Source organism: Mytilus galloprovincialis, chromosome 4 (assembly GCF_965363235.1).
Source record: "Mytilus galloprovincialis chromosome 4, xbMytGall1.hap1.1, whole genome shotgun sequence".
Lineage (NCBI taxonomy): Eukaryota > Metazoa > Mollusca > Bivalvia > Mytilida > Mytilidae > Mytilus > Mytilus galloprovincialis.
Window position 1 is genome coordinate 4,722,434 of NC_134841.1, and position 22,148 is coordinate 4,744,581.

A 22,148-nucleotide genomic window follows, 5' to 3' on the forward strand; every position below is an offset into this window, starting at 1 on the left:
GGTAAAATGTTTTAGCAGATTGCTCAAGTGAAATGTTGTTAGTATGAAGTGAGTGCTGTGAAATCAAAAGTAATACTTACCTTCCAGATCCAATTAGTTGATATCTTTGTCAATTGTTTCAAACACAAAAATGACTTACTATAGTATGAGTCACTGAATAAGAAGGTCTAATTTTGACATGGAAACTTCTATCATAAATAGATTTTATAAATAAATAGTTCAAACCATTGTTTTGTAGATGTATATTTTATAGCTTTGTCTTCTAAGACAAAGTTATTGTGTAATTATGATTCGTATAATATTTTCTATACAAATTACTGATCTGCTGGCATTAAAGGGAAATAATTTTTATTGAGTTATTGTACACTAAAAAATTAATCAATGATACCTGGCTTCTGATTTTGCCTACAATTTTTTCAAAATTTTAATCATCTTAAAAATAAATTTCATTGTTTCTTTTCAAAACAGAGGATAAAAGTTTAATAATCATAAAAGTAATGTTACAAACAAATTAAATGAGGAAAGTTGATATTTGTCAGACAAAAATTGTGACAACATTTTGCTGATTTTCAGTAATGTAAATTATTTCCCTTTAATGGTAGCAGATAAGTAATTGCTTTAGAAAAAAAAATCCAAATTACAATTATGCACTAACTTGTTGTTGGAAAACGAAGCTATTAATTATAGACTTACAAAACAATGTTTTCAACTATTTATTTATAAAATCTATTTATGATAGAAGTTTCCATGTCAAAATTAGACCTTCTTATTCAGTGACTCATATTATAGTAAGTCATTTTTGTGTTTGAAATAAATGAGAAAGATATCAACTAACTGGATCTGGATGGTAAGTATTACTTTTGATTTTACAGCACTCACTTCATACTAACAACATTACACTTGAGCAATCTGCTAAAATATTTTACCAGTTGATCAGTTAGTTGGAGAAGAAATCTAACTGCAATTTAGTAAACTGTTTGAGCCATTGCTATTGTGATACCCCAAAGGTCACTGGATAAGCACAGTAATATCATGATAATGTTGATGTCATGATCAAGGAATAATTTCTCTATGATGAGGTCGCCTGTGTTTCTATAAGTCTATGGAAGATTCTCCTGATATTTGTGCCATACAGATGTGATAGTAAAAGTGTATTACGTAATCTCAAATTCTTAACGCATTATCTTGATAATTCTGAATGAGTGCATTCCAATTTATGATGCAGTTAAATCTTAAGTGCTCTTTGTTTTAATTGGTCTTCAAGTCTGGATTGTAAACAAGTTCCATTACAGAAATTGAGAACAAAATTGGTTTTTGAAGGGTTTTGTTCTGGTGTTTGTAGATAGTACAGAAAACTATATGAGAAAATCTGTATTTTAGGAAGACTCTGATTGGTAGAAGTTGATGACTTTTTACTCCTAGTATTAATTCATATGGATGAATGCCATTGGACACTGTATTGATTTTTGCTGTATTGTTGACAGTTTAACCCTATACTTTAATCAGTCTATGACAAGAATTTGAATATTTCATGTAGATAGTGAACCAAGCAAAAATCGCAAAAGCTTTGGAATAAATTAAACAGCAGTTCTTATTTTGTGATTTTCAGGATTAAGACAGTAGTTACAAGCTACCATTATATGCTACAAATTCTTATATAAAGGTCATAAATTCATTACTAGCCTGAGTCTGTGAGAGCTAATGAGTATCTTTTGGTGATCAGAGATCAATGTTGTGTTACAATTAGTATAATCCTGATCAAGCTGCTTAGCGGATACTTTTGTTTTGATTAGATATGGAAGTGTTTGAAAGGATTTATACACCACTATGATCATGACTCTAGGATACATCCATTTGTTTATGGTGTAGATATCTTTGTTGTGCAGTAGTGTGTGCAGTACATTCTTACATTCAGTGTATCAAGGGAATTAATTAATAACATATTTTTTGGATTTAGATGGATACCAGATAATATATACATAGTTTACCAGCTGTGCAGGAAAGTCTTCAATGAAATCTCTTAAGTTCTAGGTAAATGAATTAATCAAATGTGATGATATAAAATTGCTTTTCTGAAGAAATATTCAAATGAGAGAGAAAGACAGCATACTTATTGTAAATGAACACACTGTTGATGAGAACTTATATCACGCTTTACTAAGGATTAGCCCCCCAAAAAGTTGTAAAGATGTCATGGTTATCTTCCTTTTCGCCATTAGATGTCAGAAAGAGGCCTCCGACTCCAGAATTTCCTGTCTCACCTTCAGACTTTGATGAACAGGAAATAGAGGCCAAAAAGAACAGCACAATGACAATGCCAAGGTCACCAACAAAAAGTCATAGGGCTGGTATATTCCGAGGTAGATCTTCTACACCTGATCGTGCCAGGGCTCCAAGTCCTGTAACCATTCCAACCGTTCCAAACCAAGCACATATGCATAGTGTTCCTCCGTCACCACGAACTGTACGTATGGTCAAGGTTATGCCGGACAGTCCACAACTTAGCAGAGGTACTGGTAGACCACCCACACCAGATGAATCGGTAGTACAGGACTTGTCATGGCTACAACATTTTATCATATGGAATGAAAGGCAAGAAATTTGTTTGGCATGTGCTACAGCATGTTTTATAACCTTTGGCTTGACATAGTATTTATTGTTTGTGAGACATCACCATTTCAGATACATTGATAGCAAACATCTTTCCATATGATATGCCTTAATTTGTGTATTCCCTGCCAAGGCCCCACTTCTAAATGGTCCAACCATGCTAATCTATCTTATTTCTACTTCTAACTTCTATTATCCAAAAATATAGGGCTATTCAAACATATTTGATGTTCTGAAAAAATCGAGCCTTTGCTGTGTGATCTCTTTTTTGATATATCGGATTATCCAAACCAAACAGTTTCAACATGATGTCTTTAACATTATTTCCTTTTAGACTCAAGAGGTTGCAACAATTCTGGCCACCATTGCATGCAGCAGTTTGCCATATTCCCTTTTCACTGTTAGTGAAATTATTATTTGAAACTAAGAATTTCCCTTCAGTTGTCTCAAATAAATAAAATTTAAGGTTTTAGTTTTCTATGGAATATATATCATTCAATAAGCATGTAGTTAACTTATAACTAATGGCTATATATATAATTATATTAATGAATTTTCAATGTAACTACTTTAATTGTCTCAAAATGTTAAAATTTGTGGATTCTTTGTGCTAGCTTTACTTTGTATAAGTGTAGCAAGTATTATTTTCTATATTTTAACTTTTATTATTTAACAGTTATGCCCCATACAAAAATACTTATTAGATTTTATGTCAGTGCTGTGTATTGGCAGCTCTCCTTTATACATGCTGATTTGTAATATTATAGGTTATATAACAATTTAAAAAAAGTAAACCATTATAGGTCAATGTACGGCCTTCAACACGGAGCCCTGGGGGCGGTTTCACGAAGCTATCCTAAGACATGTCATAAGACATATCTTAGGACATGGGTTAAAGGCCCTGTTTTGTGTTTTAATCTGTTTGACACTTTTTTGTGAATTTCCCGTCCTTTTAAAGTTTCATGAAACTACTATCCTCATTTTTTATCCACTACCTGTTGATACATATTATATGGAGCTATAAGAGGAGGAGGATGAATTACATACATGACATATTAAGGTTGAAATTTATTGAAAAATTTTAAATTATTCAGTTACAGATTTGAGTTTTTTAGCTTTGTATGTCATATAAATGTAGGTTGACACTGACCTCTCTCATTCATTATGTTTTAATGACTTTACATAAACTCTTGGGGAGTGGTGATAATTTTCAAATCTTTTTATTTAGCAGTGATTGTTTTTATGAAATCATCTAAATATATTTTATGTTGATTTGTTAGTGTTAACATAGGCGGATCCAGGGGCGGCCCTTTTCGTGGGAAAAATTTGGTTGATTATATAGGGAATCACTGAAGCATGTCTGGAGAGGGCCCCCCCTTAGGTCAGTCAGCGGGGCCCCCCTTAGGAAAAGTTCTGGATCCGCCACTGTTAACCTACATTTTATTAACTTTATTTGTGTGGTTCATTGCTCATGTTATAACAAGAAATGACTTATACCTATTTTATATTACATTAGGTTTACAGTATTAAGTCTAAAGCTGTATTGAAAAACCATTGGTGGCCTTCCACAATTTCTGCATTTGGGAGGGTTGTTGTCTCTTTGACACATTCCCCATTTCCAATTCTATCAAGAATTCATGTACCTTGTCAGTGGTGAACTGACCTTCACCTTATTTTGATTGATGCACATTAAGTTAATGTGTTGGGTTAATTAGTTTCTGAGGTATAAGTTAAAGTCAGTTATGTTTGGTTTAAAGAATAAATGAAATGTGATGAACTGTACATATCAATCTTACAGGGTTCACCTGACTCTGACCTCATTCATGACCTTTTTGCTGACAAATGTCAACTAAGGTGACTATTTTAACACTAAATTTGTCCCTTATATAATTTACCAACCTATAGAGTGATAATGATGCATTGCACATACATAAAATTAAAGAATAGGGAGGATTGCCACACAATATATATGTATTAAACTGCTTTGCTATTTTCCATGTAGACTTGAGTTGGTATCAGATATTTGGATGTTTTGTAATAATTGTAAAGAATTTAATATATTGTTTTCCTATGATGTAGGGGCTACACCATTAAGTTTGACCATAGTTGTATTTGGCAAAACCTTTTGGAAATTAAGTAGCCTCAATACTGCTCTTCAACTTCTTGCTTTATGTGGCCATTTTAACTTTTTTGATTTGAGTGTTACTTATAGGTCTTTTGTAGACGAAACATGCATCTTGCATACAAAATTTGAATCCTAGTATACCTATGATTAGTTTATTTGTATATTCTTAGTAACATTTATGTGTTTTTTCAGAGAATATTAATTGATATTAATACTACAGTAGTAGATGTTGCTGTATGTATAAAATTGAGAATGGAAATGGGGAATGTGTCAAAGAGACAACAACCCGACCAAATAAAAAACAACAGCAGAGGGTCACCAACAGGTCTTCAATGTAGCGAGAAATTCTTTGTCTACTTTTAAATTCTTATGTCTACTTTTGTTATAAATGATAGCTAGATCATGATTCCAGGACAACTTCAAAACAATACCCATATATATGCTGTCTGACAAAAGTGTGTGTGTAAATCCAACAGACCAAATGAATTACATGTTGTATTTTGCATATAATTTCCACCAATACAAATCCTGCATGATAGGGTAAACTAACCCAAATTTCAAACATTGTTAGGAAGCAAGCCTCTTGAACAGACTAGATTATGCTGATCTCAAGCAGTCACAGAACCAACAATTTTTGCTAAGAAGTTTGATGGGCTGTTTTTAATTATCTGTTGATCATAGAAGATGATGGCTTTAATGTATGTTGTCAAACAAACAAAATAAATAGGTATGGTCAGATTCTCTTTTCATCACACAATATTTAGGATTAATTTCAAAGCCTTGGTGTTTATTATATATACTTTCTTCTTTACTGTCATTTTGTAGTTAAAAACTCAGCCAGTGTATAGATAAAGTACATGGTCCTCTGTGGCCAAGTGGTTTAAGTAGTTATTACTGTAGTCACTAGCCAGTCATCACCTAAGTTGTGAGTTTGAACCCCGCTCGAGAAGTTGGACCAGACTCCAATCTTAATTGACTAGGTTCTCCTATCAAAGGTCTGTTGTTTTCTTCTGGGACTCCGGCTTCCTCACATCAGTTTTGCATCAGCATGTTCTCATCGTTGCAACAATGAAAAGATAGATATTTAACATTCATTTGTTAGTCTTGAACTGTACTTACATGTATATAAAATGATTTATAAATTGATCAATGCTTGAATTAGCTTACAGTATAATATATTAAACATATTTTTCACATTCCTCACAGGAAAGTTTCCTATAAATAACTTATCCCTACAATCCCATCTACATTTAATATCCTGTTAAAGTCTTCATTCTTGCACAGAAAAAAATAAAATTATTGTAGTAAAGATAGTATGTTACAGGAAGTACATCAAAGTCAATAGTATTCTGGCTGTTAACAGGACAAGATCTTACAACTTTATAGAAACAGTCATTTAAACATTCTATGTTGTATACATCCTCAACATTTAATATCTATCAGGAGTTTCTGCTGCCAATTTCTCTTCTGTGCCAGAATAACCTCAGTTATTAGACTTTTTATCAATGATATAAAAATATCTTGTCTTATCTGAAAACAAAAACTGAGAATCAATTTTATGGAATTGGTTGAAGTATGGCGGAGTGCTCAGAAAATGTGTATGTTTTAATTTATTAGTCTATATTTTAAGGTTTTATATTGTTGATAATTCATGTAGTGTTTGATCTCCCTGATGGCGATGGTTACATGTTGGCATTAATTTGTAAAAGAATAATCTCATGCTGTGCTTTGCAGGTCTGAATCACAAATAATGGGTGTATCTAATGTTTACATCTGATTGCAGATACAAAAAAAGTTGTGTATTTTAATGATTTATGATTGTTTGAAAGAAGTTTGTTTATCTGTTTCATCAAGAGAGTTTTGCATGGGCTGTTATGGTTAAATGTCAGTACGTATTAATGTATGAATTGTCACAAATTACTTTACTTAGTCTTTAATGTATTTCAAACTATTTCACATGTTTCATGCCAATCATTTGAACAGGCAGGTACAAAAATAAATTATATAATATTCTATAAAAGCAACCAAATATCACCTTGAATATATTTAATGTTGAAGAAAATCGTAAAACAAACATGAAGATGTGCATTTGACACCTGTTTGCCTCAGTGTAGTGTGTAATATCTTGTTTTGTGATACAGACAGCATTACTTATTGTTCCAGAAATCCCAGAATGGTAGTAGGCATTGCTGGAGAGGCATTGTCATTCATGCCATCGTTAAGGCGATTGCATCCTTTTTGGATGTGGGAGGGGGGAATGAGCACTAATCAACCCTGATTCCCTCACTCGTGGGAGGGGGGAATAAGCACTAATCAACCCTGATTCCCTCACTTGTGGGAGGGGGAATGAGCACTAATCAACCCTGATTCCCTCACTTGTGGGAGGGGGGAATGAGCACTAATCAACCCTGATTCCCTCACTTGTGGGAGGGGGGAATGAGCACTAATCAACCCTGATTCCCTCACTTGTGGGAGGGGGGAATGAGCACTAATCAACCCTGATTCCCTCACTTGTGTGACTTAGAGACATGCATTAACTTGAAGTTTGTTTTGTTTGTCCTACATTTTTGCATGAAAGGAGATAACTGTTAGAGCAATCCTGGTTCACTCTGTTTTGTTTGTGCTAAATTCAGGGAGATAACTGTTAAATCTATTCTGGTACACTTTTGGTGTGTAAAATTGATGGGAGATAACTGTTACATCTATCCTAGACTTGCTACAATTCCTTTTCTTTTATTTTTTTCTTATTAATTTATATGTTTACTGATAACTGCCAGTATACTGATTGCCCTCTACATCTATCCTGATACACTTACTTTAGTGTGCTAAATTAAGGAAGATAAATGTTACATCCATTCTGGTTAACTTAAGTTTAGTGTTCTAAATTAAGGGAGATAAATATTACATCTATCCTGATGCACTTAGGTTTAGTGCTCTAAATGATGGGAGATAACTGTTACATCTATCCTGATACACTCAGGTTTAGTGCTCTAAATGAAGGGAGATAACTGTTACATCTATCCTGATACACTTAGTTTTAGTATGCTAAATGAGGGGAAATAACTGTTACATCTATTCTGATACACTCAGGTTTAGTGCTCTAAATGAAGGGAGATAACTGTTACATCTATCCTGATACACTTAGTTTAAGTATGCTAAATGAAGAGAAATGATAAAATTAATGGTACCAATTTTCTTGCACCAGATGCGCATTTCGACAATACATGTCTCTTCAGTGATGCTCGTGGCCAAATTATTTGAAATCCAAAGCTTATATAAAAGATGAAGAGCTATAATCCAAAAGGTCCAAAAAGTATAGCCAAATCCGTGAACTGTTACATCCATTCTGATACACTCAGGTTTAGTGCTCTAAATGAAGGGAAATAACTGTTACAGTTTTATGTCCATCCTGATACACAAAGTTAGTGTGCTAAATTAAGTAATATAACTGTAACATCTATTCTGATACACTTTTAAACTTTTGAAAAGAGTTACATTCATCTTGATCAATACCCATTTTGAATGATTTAAATGTTTCACCATTTTTCATGCAGTAATAGCCAGTGCATGATTCTGAAGAATTGCAATATTAACATTGTTTCATTACTTATAACAAATTAATCTGTACTAAGTACTCAGAAAATATTATAGATGTCCCAGAGAGAAAACGGGTGTCAACACTCTGGTACCGAAAGGTAAACTTAGTTCAGATCAATTATTTTCAATGTCCTTAACAGATGTACCAGAGCAAAATGAAATTAAAACAATAGGTGATTTGTTGCAATTAGTGTATTTGCACTATTACATGAGGGTTAAAATTCTGTTCATAACCAGATTGATTAATGCAATTCTCCCCTTTATAACATTACCATTTATTTGTGAGGCTATTTCTTTCCATTGTCTTGTCTTTTAGTAGATCCCTCCTATATAGGACCACCTCCATTGGCATTGCATACTTTATATTTCTGTGAACAATGATAAATGTTACTAAAGCAATTCTAAATCGCTTGGGAATTAAGATTATATATATGCAATTAAAAGATCTAACATTTCTTATCTGAACCTTTGAGATCATTTACAATGAACTTAAGTATTTTTTTCTTTCAATTTCACAGTTTAATGCTTGTTGTGTCCCTTGAAATCTTACATTATGAAATGACCTTTTTTTAAAAGGTATTCACTGACATTCAAATATTAATGACAAATATGTAAAATTCAAAGCATTTATTTCTTATCATGGTCCATAAGTTAATGGGATTAATTAAGGAATGAAAAAAAACCATTTAACTAGATTGTAGTGTAAAGTATAACCATTTTGTTTATGGTCATGGGTTAATAAGTTAAAATAGTTTTCCAATTACTTGTAATTGACTTTATTGTAAATTCAATTATATATCAATATTAAAGATCTGTACAAAGATCTGTAATTGAATTTCATTAATATAATGTTTACTTGTTTGCTGGAGGGGTCAATACTGCCAATAAACACATTTGATAAAACACAATTTGATTGACAGTGCAGTTCTTCAACTGTGACAGAAGTTATCAATCAAGTAAGAAAAAAGGTTATGTCCCAACATTACAGGGGAGATAATCTGGAGAAATTATCCTTAAAAGGCTTAAATCAGGATAAGCTACTTTCACATAAGAAGATTAACGAAATATTGTGATAAAATTTGAATGTTTATGTTTATGTGACCTTGTCTTGGAAGAAACATGCTGGAAATTAATTGCAGGTAACCCTTTGATGTCCTCCAGGTAAAACATATGTCATGTATCACTTTTTGGTAATTAGCAAGTTTATTTGCGGTCATTTTAATGTCATATATTGGTAACAATATGGACAAACTGGTCACAATTTACTGTTTTTAGCACTGTTTTAATGTGTTTTCTAGCGTTTCTAGTTGTTGATATTCTGTTGTCACATTTCAAAACATCATAATGCTTTTTGGATAATATGCAGTAAGAAAATTGATGTATAAATAGTGTAGATAGGATTTATACATGATCGGGGAATTAAAATTCCTACAAAGTCTGCTTGATAAGATTGAACAATTTAGTGTAGAAAGTTAGATACAGCATATTTCCACATTTAGAGTATTATTCATCAGAAAGAAATCAATATTGGGATATTAAATTGTGCTATGAACAATTAGGAACAACTTCATACTCCATAAAAAGGATAATATTATTAAGGACTACAAAAAGTTACCAAACAAAAGACAACTTCCCATCTGACAGAATCAATGAAGTCAGAGATGGCGTATCTACTGACACCAAGCTCCATTGATTCCACGACCTTTGCTGGGGACGACTTTGCGGATGATGATGTTTTTGAAGAGCACTTGATAGTGCGAAGAGAGTAAGGAGAAAATTACTTATCTGTTGTTTTAGAAATATTATTTTCTTTGATGGTTTTATGAATGATTGATTGTTTTGCCGCTATTATGGGTTGTTAATTGTATTGGAGTATGTTAAGAGCAGAATGTATTTTTGTGATCGGTAAATTAGTTGGTATTTTTTGGAAGGCAGCAGTAGATGTAATACTGAAGGATTTATTGTTCTCATTGTTTGTTTTATCAGGATAATTACACACAGTGCTTCATTGTCAATTGTTGTAATACATGTTTAAGTTTCTTAGCCGTAGAGGATCTTTTTCCAAGAAATGGTCTGTATCTTTTTACAAAAGTGCATGCAATAATTGCTAATTAACAACATATATATGTAATTGTACTTTTGCATATTGATTTTTGAACCTACATAAAATATATTATTTTAATCATTTATTTTAGAATAATTAGTATATATAATGTAATACTGTATTGTTTATTTTTTTTTTTTTTTTTTTATACTTGTATTAAATGTTGTTTCTTTCAGTTCATAATTTTTATCAAGGGTGTGTAATGTGTAATCTTGATGTTGAGTAATGTAGTTTTGAATGTTGAGAATTTTTATTAAGCAAGAGATAGAGAAGTGAATATGTTCCTATCTGTTGATATAATCTTTTAAGCAAGAATGCTATGAAGATGTCTTAGAACTCAGATAATGCAAGGAAAAAAGTATTTATAATTTGCTTTACTTGTGTAGAGTTTATGATGAATATCATAAACTAAAAAAACTAATTGAACACTTGTATGTCCTCAACAAAGTTCAAAATTTCATCCACAACTTTGGTGTTTTTTTCACTGTTGAGTCCAGAGTGCATAAATATTAATTTTTACAAAGTGCATGTTTTGTTGCCTTATTACATGAATGAAAGATAAACCCTATTGGTATAATCTTAAAAACTGATTTCTTTTCTATTTTCAGGGAGCAGCCCATCTTTTCTACCAAAGCCCATGTGTTTCAGATAGACCCAGAAACTAAGAAGAACTGGATACCTGCCAGTAAGAATGCCGTCAGTGTCTCATATTATTATGATTCTACTAGAAACACATACAGAATTATCAGTGTTGATGGATCTAAGGTAATTTTTCAATGATTTGTGAATGTTTAGTCAAGGAAAGTAATTGTTGAAATCCTAGAAACAGCAACACAAATGACAAATGTGTTTTAGTTAACCATGAAATTCTTGATGATAAACCTGGCATTCTTGATCCTACAGTTATATATGATAACATGTTTTCTTGCAACTGGTCAGATTGATAACCAACAAAGATTATCATTGATGCAATAACTTTTTGTTGAAATGAGAAGTGGTTAGGTGAAAGCTTCTATCAGATAACTTTTACCTTATATTTATATTTACAAAATATACATTAGATTTTACATAACGGATACTAGTATTTCATATAAATGTTTTGGACAAGAACAAATTTAACACGCATAGTATTAATGTCAACACAAGATGTAGCAATAGTAAGGATTTTCAGTGTAATATGCGGCCAGTGGCTTTTAGAAAATTCTCAGTATAAGATATAGCCATGATTCAGACTTAGCCAGAAACAGTCTCAATCATGGCTATGTCTAAGATTGACAGTCTTATGACTGACAATCCATACCACTGCTACAACTTATGCAGAAAATACTATGTTTAAGGCTTAATATAAGCTTTTTCACATTCTGATTATCTGATTAAGGCTACATATCAGACTGAATATTTTAATATTTGCTTCATTAAAGGCTGACTATTCTAATAGTTCTTCATTAAAGGCTGACTATTCTAATAGTTCTTCATTGAAGGCTGACTATTCTAATAGTTCTTCATTAAAGTCTGACTATTCTAAAAGGTCTTCATTTTAGACTGACAGTCCAAGTGATGGCTATATATAAGCCTTATAATTCTATTCATGAAGACCTCTTACACTTACATTTATACAATCCTAGTCAAGGCTCCATCAGAGACTGACTTTTTAAAATAATGACTTCATGACCAAAGATGCTAATCATTTCCACATCTTATTCATGGCTACATTTTAAACTGACAATCCTAACATGGCTAAAATACATTGAGGACCTACAATAATCATGTGTTGCATATTTTCTTCCTTGACAACAAACTATTATTCCTGTATTTTAGGATATATTACAAAAACATTGTGTATATTTCGAACACAGAGAGGATTACACCAGCACCCATTGAAAAAAAATAGGTTTAAATTCTTTCCAAATTTTGTGAAGCTATATTAATAACCATGGCACAAATAGAAAAAAATGCAGACCAATTATAAGAAAGCCATCAACATGATCAACGTGTGTATAAATGGTGACTTTTCTGATGGTTTTGTTATAAGGAGAAAACAAGAACAAAGAGAAGTAAAAAATCACAAGCTATTATAATGTTTTACATGTTGTAAAAAAGCAAGGCAATTACATTACCAATGAGTCAGTGTGTTTTGCTAATTAAATGCTCCAATAAAACTATATGTTTTAGAACTGAATCTTACAAAGAACCATCTTAGTGGTTATTGTATTGTTTTATCATATGTATAATAAAAACACGATAATAATAAATATCTGGCTTTTATTTCTGTGAGGTTTATAAATAAAACATCGTAATTAAAACTAATGAAGTGCTTGAATTTCTATATCTGAAATTATTTTTGATGATCAAAAGTGCCTCAATAGTAATGAACCTTTATTGTTATTTTAAAAACAGTATGATACTTCTGAGTATATGAATAAGCCTTGAAATGTTTATGATGCTACTGAGAATACAAATAAGCACAGAAATATTGTTAGCTGCCCTTTATTGATAATTTGTTCAGCTTTGTGACTAAAACCTGATGAGCTGTTCAAAGGTTTCTGATAGAGAAGTCATATTAACTAGAAAGTCATAAAGACACTTTGGTGCCTTTAATCTGTCTATTGACTGATATAAAGTATCTCACTGTAATGTTCTTGTAACATTATAAAATCCATCCTAACAGCTCTCCAAAGTGAGTGTTTAATGTTATTTTAATGACATCAGTTAATTAAACCATCATAGTTATCCTTTAGTTTCATCAAAGATCATAATTGTATTAACAGTTATCTCTGTTTGTATCAAGGATCCATAATTATTTATGTCATTATCAAAGCAAATATATACTACTGTCTGTAGGGGATAAAAATGCTGTGTCATTGTGTTGTGTTTTATGATATACAAGGCAGGATCTTCATACTAAGCATGATTTATTTGCCTCTCTGATACAAAATGGCTGCCATGGAAGGTCTGAAGGTCCAGACAGTTTGAGACATTAACAATGTTAAGTTTACATTTTATTCCACCTCTCTCTCAAATGTAAAGCAAACTATAGTCTTAAGGCAGCAACCATTTGATTTTCTGGGGGGGGCTATGGTTTTTTTTTCTGGACAAATTTTTTTTTTCGCCTGCGGCGAAAAACAATCTATTTTTTTCGCGACAAGTCGAAAACAATTTTTTTCTTTCAATTTTAGCATTACATATAGTGACAGCTGAGGGTGAAACAAACAAATTTTTTTTCTCAGAATCAAAAACAAATTTTTTTTTTCTCCAAAAACTGGAAACAAACTTTTTTTTCCAAAAAAAACCATAGCCCCCCCCAGAAAATCAAATGGTTGCTGCCTAAAACATATTGTTTTGGATGCATTATTGATCTTTGTGGACTAGCTCATTATTTTGTGTCATCCTTATCATGCATGAAATATTTGACACTGGACATTAAGCAACCAACAATCAATTATTATACCCCACGCAACGGGTTGCAGAGGGTATAATGTTTTGACCCGTCAGTCCGTCTGTCCGTCAGTCAGTCCTTCAGTCTGTCCTTCTGTCAGTCCTGTTTCTTGTCATCGCAACTCCTCTCAAACCACACAACAGAATTTCACAAAACCTTTTTATATGAAAAGGACATATTATGTAGTTGTGCATATCGACAGGAAATTACGATTCATTTTTTTTTCTAGGAGTTACGCCCCTTTGAACTTATTTGCTTCAATGTACAACTGCAACAGTTTGTCATCGCAACTCCTCTCAAACCACACAACAGAATTTCATGAAACCTTTTCAGATAATAAGGATATACTATGTAGATGTGCATATCAACAGGAAATTACGATTCAATTTTTTTTCTAGGAGTTACGCCCCTTTGAACTTATTTACTTTAATGTACTACTGCAACAGTTTGTCATCGCAACTCCTCTCAAACCACACAACAGAATTTCATGAAATTTTTTTATATGAAAAGGACATATTATGTAGTTGTTCATATCGACAGGAAATTATGATTCAATTTTATTTCTAGGAGTTATGCCTCTTTGAACTTATTTGCTTCAATGTACTACTAGTACTGCAACAGTTTGTCATCGCAACTTCTCTGAAACTACATAACAGAATTTCATGAAACCTTTTCAGATAATAAGGACATACTATGTAGATGTGCATATCGACAGGAAATCACGATTCAATTTTTTTTCTAGGAGTTACACCTCTTTGAACTTATTTGCTTTAAGGTACTACTTCAACAGTTTGTCATCTCAACTCCTCTGAAACCACACAACAGAATTTCATGAAACTTTGTAGATAATAAGGACATACTATGTAGATGTGCATATCAATAGGAAATTACGATTCAATTTTTTTCTAGGAGTTATGCCCCTTTGAACTTATTTGCTTCAATGTACTTCTTCAACAGTTTGTCATCTCAACTCCTCTGAAAACACACAACAGAATTTCATGAAATTTTGTAGATAATAAGGACATACTATGTAGATGTGTATATTGACAGGAAATTATTATTCAGTATTTTTTCTTATACTTATTTAATTTCTCCAATGACAATGTGGGGACGTGGGGTATGTGAGCGTGCTCACTAAGGTTCTTTAATTTTGTTCATAAATTAGGCCATTAGTTTCCTCCTTTGAATTGTTTTACATTTTTCAACATGGGGCTTTTATTGCTGACTTATGCAGTATGGGCTTTGCTCATTGTTGAAGGTGGTACAGTGACCTATATTTGTTGATTTCTGTGTCACTTGGTCTCCTGTGAATAGTTGTCTCATAGGCAATCATACAGCTCCCAAGATAATGTAAAACAAAACAAGGCATCAACACTATATATAATTTGTATAATATCTTACAGGCAATCATCAACAGTACTATCACTCCTGGAATGACGTTTACTAAAACATCCCAGAAGTTTGGCCAGTGGTCAGATCCAAGGGCAAACACAGTATATGGACTTGGATTTACATCAGAGGCAGATTTGGCAAAGGTTTGTTAGATATTTATGCCAGATTTGTTTATACTGTTGGCCTTGCATGAGGAAAGTACTTCCTATCCTGTAAATTTTCAGGACTTTGTAGCAAATTCCAATTTAAAGAAGAAGAAAAAAACCTGTCATTACATACTGTTGATCCTGTAATTTTTATGGGTACCAATTGTCATGGATTGAGACAAAAGTATGGTTGGGAGATATTTGATTTTGTGTTCTTTCTCTAAGTTTACATATAAACCTCTAAAAAAAATTTCTTCTTAAACATTTGAAATTATGGTTAACCTTTATCCTTGAAATCCCCCCACCCACCTTAAAAAAATAGGTATCCCACTTAAAATTACATTCCCCAGTATCATTAAATATGAAAATATGACCATAAAGAAGAAAAGTGTGTGAAATGATTATAGAAACAAGAATGTGTCCATAGTACAGTCATATGCCCATCCCTCACTATCATTTTCTATGGTCAGAAGAGTGTGAAATTGCGGACAAAACTCTAATTTGGCATTAAAATTAGTAAGATCATATGGGAAACATGTTGACCAAGTTTCAAGTTGTTTTAAAGACTTCAACTTCACCAAAACTTCTAACCTGAAGCATGACAGACAAACAAACTAGTGCAGAATCTAATATTTAGTGGACAATACAAAATTGTTATGATGTCAATAGTTAGAATTTGTGAGCCTGTACTATGATAGATACAGCTTCTTCCTGGTAAGAACGACAGTTGTAAACAAGTATTGCCATGATGGTAAAATATATCTAAAGTCTTACTATAATGAATCCTGTTAATTGTTTTTATGAATGGTAAACTTACATACAACTCAAAATAGAAACACTAAATTGCAAGAGATATGAAATATCTGAAATCCTAGACAAAGCTATTCATATGTAATAATTTACTATTTAGTAATTGAAAGCAATAAATAGAAGATGTTACTAATTATATCTTTATTATACCAGAATAGAACACTTGAAATTGTACAATTTCTGCTACAATACTTGGATGATTGACTAGACAAAATATACATTCTGTAAAATTGATTTTCATTATAATAGAGTATACTAAGGTAATTTTAATGGCAGGCTTGGGAAGTATTTAATGGCAGATTTACCAGATTCTGAAATAAAATCACACCTGTCCAACTTACTAGTTTATTTTAAGAGTAAATTTATAATAAGTTTCTGCTATGGTAATTAATTCAATCATTATCATATGGAAAAGTGGTGAAATTTTGATGTATAAATTTTAGTACACTAGATATCTGATGAAAGAAAATTTAATGAAGAAATCAGATAAAATGAATTGATACCATCAAACTTCATGAACATTTTTTTTCATTCACTGATTCACTGATTCACTGATTCATCAGAATATAGATAAAGGGTATGAATAAGTCTACTTCTTATATATTCTAGCTGTTGGCCAATTTTTCACTATTTGAGATATAATAATCACTTGGCATAGATCTGTCACTTGCATTACAAAATGTTTTCTTTTGACAGTGCCCTGTCAGCTTAAACCATACTTGTATCATATTAAGTGCTGACTTTTCTGACCAACTGACACAATAATCATTACTATGCATAAAGAACAAAGGCCTAACTAATTTATTACCATAAAAGTACAGAGGTACTTAATATCTACAAATTGATTGTAATTTGGTTAATAATTCCTGTCAGTTGAGTGAGTTGACCAACATGGCCAGCTTAAAAGTGTATAAGATAAGAATTTTATTAGAATTTTATTAATCTAATCAAGAACCCATAAAGGGCATCATTTTACAACACAATATGATTGGAAAAAGCAAAACAGAAAACTAATACATACTTTAACGTTATGAACAGGATAAGAGCCTAACACAACATGTGTTTTATATAACTATTATATTAAATCTTATAACAATAAAATACTAAATTACTTCATATATTTTGTTTACATCTGGATCTTATTTCTAACCCTTTAATAATGTAATTTCCTAGGCACATGAGAGTTGGTAAATGCTCATTTGTGAACAGCCAGAAATATTTCTTATCATTAGGTAGTTCTTTAAAATTAGTACAAAAAGTTGTAGCTTTATCATATAATAATTTCCTCTGTTCATCATATAATGGACAATTTACTGTAAAATGGGTCTCATCTTCAATAGAATTTGATCCATGTGATAAGCAATGATGACATAGACGTTGAGTTCTCTCTATGTATTTTTTATTATATCTATCTTTCTCAATTTTAAGATCATGAGCACTTATTCTCATTTTACATATAGCTCTTCTTATACTAAAATCTTTAATTGATAAATAGGCCTCCTTTACAAAGTCAGTCTTGAGGTTGAAATAATTCTCTAATTTGCTATTACCTTGTGATAAGGTTTCAGATCTTTTGTACTATTACTTGGAGGAAATATTTCACAAATTTATATTTCAATGTAAATTGTATTTGCATTTGTTAAAGTCATCTCTGTTCTCCAAGATTGTTACCTTAACAACAAATACAATTATTTGAAAGAAATTTATATTTTGAAAATTTGTCCTACAAGTTTGTACAGGTTTATAAAGCATGTTGCTTAAATGGTACCACTGCTATCCTTCTTTCAACAACCTATTTTAAAGTATGTGTGTACAGTGAATGTGAACAGTTGCCAAAATACCAAATAGAGATGTCCTTGCTTATGGCATTAGCAATTTGTATTCTATTTATTGACCTTTGACTCCAGGACCTTAGGATGTTGATATCTATCTTTTGCTTTGCCTCACTGGACACTGGCAAGTAAAAGGGATCAGATATAGTTATGTCAATTTATTTAAGACCAGTCTTGTGACAAATCTAGATTCAATTATAATTTTAGTTTTGTTTAAAAGAAGCTATTCATAGATTAATTAGTAGTACATGTTGGATTAGTTTGAGTGTTTTTAATCTCTCTCTTTATTAGGGTCACTATAGTGATCAGTCTGTCTCTCCGTATGATACAAATTGTGTCTGCTCTGTATTTAGAGAACCCGTTTTAATTGCATAGTTTATACTTGATATATATATCAAACAACACCAGAGAGTCATAATGTTTGTACAACTTCCTGGGTTGAAGGCTAAGGTCAAAAACTTTGGTTTCAGTTGACAACCCCATGTACTATGGTAAAGATTGTGTCCGCTCTTTATCTTGAGAACCATTATGATTTCAAAGTTTATGCTGGTACTTGACATGCAATGCACCCTCTGGATTGCATATTAACCAACACCAGAGGGTGTGTCATGATGTATGAACAACTTGCTAGGACAAAGTTCAAGGTCAAAAACTTTGGTTTCAATTGACAACTGCATGTTCTATGGTACAGATGGTGTCGGCTCTATATCTTGAGAACCATTATGATTTCAAAGTTTATACTTGACATGTATATCCAGAAGGTGTGTCATAACGTATGTACAACTTCCTAGGTCAAAGATTAAGGTAAATACTTTGATTTCAGTTGACAACTCCATGTTCTATGGTAAAGATACAATAATTTTTTACCTCACATCATTTACAGCAGGGCTCACAGAGATGGCTACCATCCCAATGATATCTAGTTTTTCCAGATGTAGAGGGTATAACACAAAGTGACTATTTTCTTGAACTTCAAAGTTCTGTCTGGTTCATTCTTAATATTTTGTTTAGATTTACAGAGTACAACAAAACAATGTTTTAAGGTGCTGGAATATTCCTTTTGAAATTATTATTAGCCAGACATCTACTTATTATATTTGATCTTGAATCATGTTAATGGAACTGGGACCTAGGCTATATGTGGTCTTTGTAAGATTGATACACAATAACTGGTTGAGAAGTATTTCATTCCTATTTATTTTCTCATTTTAGTTTATAGAGAAGTTCAAAGACATCAAAGATCTTACAAGACAACAGGTAGCTCAACAACAAGTACAGCCGCCTCCACCACAACATAGTCCTCAAATTAACGGGAATGTTGTAGACGAGAATCACTCTGCTAGCCAGTCTTCCCCTGCTCTTCCTCCCTCCCCAGCAGGTGCACGCCAGGTCCTGCACCATCGCAGCTCTAGCCTCTCTGCTGTTCAGGTTTGTTTGGTGCTTGCATGTTCTTTATATAACTGTATAGTGTTGGGATGTTTCCAAATTAAGTAAATGTGATTTAAGCATTGCAAAAACAATATAGGTGTTCTTGGTTTATTTTTAATTTGAAGAAATTATTGGTGTTTCTGCTTTGTTTTTGTAGCTGTCTGATTGAACAAAGCAGTAAATTTGAAAAGAAGGAACATGAATAAAATAATGATAATAATCTAAGGTTGATTTGGGTATGTTCACTATGTTGAATGAGGAAGTTGCTTAATATATAAGTATAAAAATCTACATTCATGGTCTTCTCTGTTGTACAAATTTGAATAGTTTGAAAGTTTCATTGCTTATAAATTCTACACAATTGCTGTTTCTAATTTGCCTCTATTGCTTCTACATAGGTCATTACATTCAAACAAAGCATGACATTAGAAAAAACTTCTACTTGTCTCTTTTGTAATGTTGTCTATGTAGGAAAGGGTAAAGGAATCATAGCATAGATAACTTGTTGTAATTGTTAAAAACATCAATTAAATAGAAATAATAATGCACAAAATTGATAACATTTTCTTTAGATTTTATTAAGTCACTAACATTGACTAAAAACTCTCAAACCACTCTGAATAAACACTCAGTTCGACTAAACAAGTTATTTTTGAAACAGTAAACTGTGATAGGAAACATCTCAATACAGAATGTTAGAGTTTTATTTTGATTTGTTTATCAATAATATGTTTATTTTTGATCTATATTAACAGACATGTGTTGTGTAACTCTTAATTTCAGTCAAAACATCTATAGATTTATGATCTGAGAATTATCATTTTTCATATGCTATCAGTTTTATCTATGTCTCCAGGATTATATATAGTCTTATTTACATTCCGATAATACTTCTTAAAAATAAATCATGTGTAATAAGAAAATTGGTATTGAGAGGAATAGTTTAGAGATTATCACCAAATTTTGTAGACTGATAGCCCAGAAGATCCAGCAGAAAGCCCAGAACAATCATCAGTAGAAAACAAAGTATTTTGATCTTTCTAATTCTTGCTGAATGATAAAGCTTCCTTCATTTATAGTGAATAACTCTTGTCCATCATCACTGTTACGAAAATCAGAAGTACTGTAAATTTAGAAATTAATGCATGCATTTATTATTGGGAATCCTCGACCACTATCAAAAATGTTAAATCTCATTTTTAGATTGAAAAATATTTTTTTAAGAAAAATCAATACTGAAATAATGATGCACGTAAGTTTTGAGAACCTGATACTTTCACACTTTTTGCATTGCAATAATATTTTGAGCTTAGGAATTTGATATCTAAACCAATTACTACCAACAAGTAATGGACATGTAAATTATAATTAGTAATATATTTTTGATTGATTCACAGGGAATCTCATGTTTTACTATAGATTAGAACATTCATTTTAAAGGCAATACACAACATCTATGTTTTAATTAAAGAATGATTAATGTAGACAATGAATTCATAAGCTCAGTCATCAGTGCACAAATGTTGGTAAACAATATTGATTCTCAATTTTGAGAATAATTTTATCGAATTTGTTCGAAAGGATACCTTTTTGAAGACTTTGGCAAGGACAGTCAGGTGGTACAAGAGTTACTTTTTCTTCAGGTTTTGGTTAAGGTGATATTTTAACAATTTTAAAGGTTAAAAAAAAGTAAATACTACAATGTAGTACATGAGAATATTAAGAAAACTCGTATGCATGAAATGGACTTGGTGTAGCCAATATATAGTATATTTATAGATGGATTGCATGAAGTTTAGGATGAGAAATATAAAAATATTTCTATATAAGTTGCATGCTTGGATTCTTGGAAAAATTATTTTATTATTAATAAAATGAATACAGTAAAATATATGCATTGTATGTATGTATGTATATAAGTATATGTATTTTGTAATAATTTTATACCACCGCAAAAATTTTGCAGTCATATATTGGTATCATGTTGTCGTCGTCGTCCGTGTTGTCCAAAGACATTTGGTTTCTGGACAAGAACTTTGTATACGGAAATAGAAATCTATGAAATTTAAACACAAGGTTTATAACATCAAAAGGAAGGTTGGGATTGATTTTGAGGGTTATAGTTCCAGCAGTTTAGGAATTACGGGCACAAAAAAAGGCCCAAATAAGCATTTTTCTAGTTTCAAGACAATAACTTGTGGAATGGTGTATGGATCTCCCTGAGATTATACCACAAGTTTCCATACCACAAAGGGATGGTTAGGATTGGCTTTTGGGGGGTTATGGCTCAAACCTTTTTGGAATTAGGGGCAAAAAAGGGGGGAAACAAGGGTTTCCTGGTTAATGGACAATTACAAAAGTACAATATTAAGATTGGATTACCTCCCTTACACTGCTTTTAAATTATGTATTAAAAAATTTGAATTGAGATTTTTTTTAATGTTAAAAAGAAAAGGGGGGGGGGAAATCATATACATAACCAATTCTAAGTTCTTTGGCTACAGTTATTCTGTGTCAGAAAACTATTATGTGTCGAATATTTAATTGCATTCCAAATTCAGACCTGTATCAAGTGCAAATATTGTGTCCATTTTTGCGCCAACTGTTTAGGGTTGGACCTCTGCGGTCGTATCTAGCTGCACTCAGCGAAGAAATTTATTTTAATTAC

At 31.9% G+C, this 22,148-nt stretch overlaps 1 protein-coding gene across 10 annotated transcripts in view; it reads left to right on the forward strand.

The window, feature by feature from the left end:
* Positions 1–22,148, forward strand: part of LOC143071172 (homer protein homolog 1-like) — a 72,265-nt gene that overhangs the window by 33,661 nt on the left and 16,456 nt on the right. For 4 of the 10 annotated variants that reach the window (XM_076245323.1, XM_076245318.1, XM_076245319.1 and 1 more), the window contains exons 2-5: positions 11,045–11,201; positions 15,276–15,407; positions 19,265–19,480; positions 20,450–20,506. In XM_076245323.1, the coding sequence (XP_076101438.1) occupies positions 11,045–11,201; positions 15,276–15,407; positions 19,265–19,480; positions 20,450–20,506 (562 nt within the window). Of the gene's footprint in view, positions 1–1,957; positions 2,593–9,346; positions 9,494–9,599; positions 10,098–10,344; positions 10,404–11,044; positions 11,202–15,275; positions 15,408–19,264; positions 19,481–20,449; positions 20,507–22,148 lie in introns of those variants that run through there. The other 6 variants (XM_076245315.1, XM_076245322.1, XM_076245324.1 and 3 more) reach the window with 6 other exon arrangements.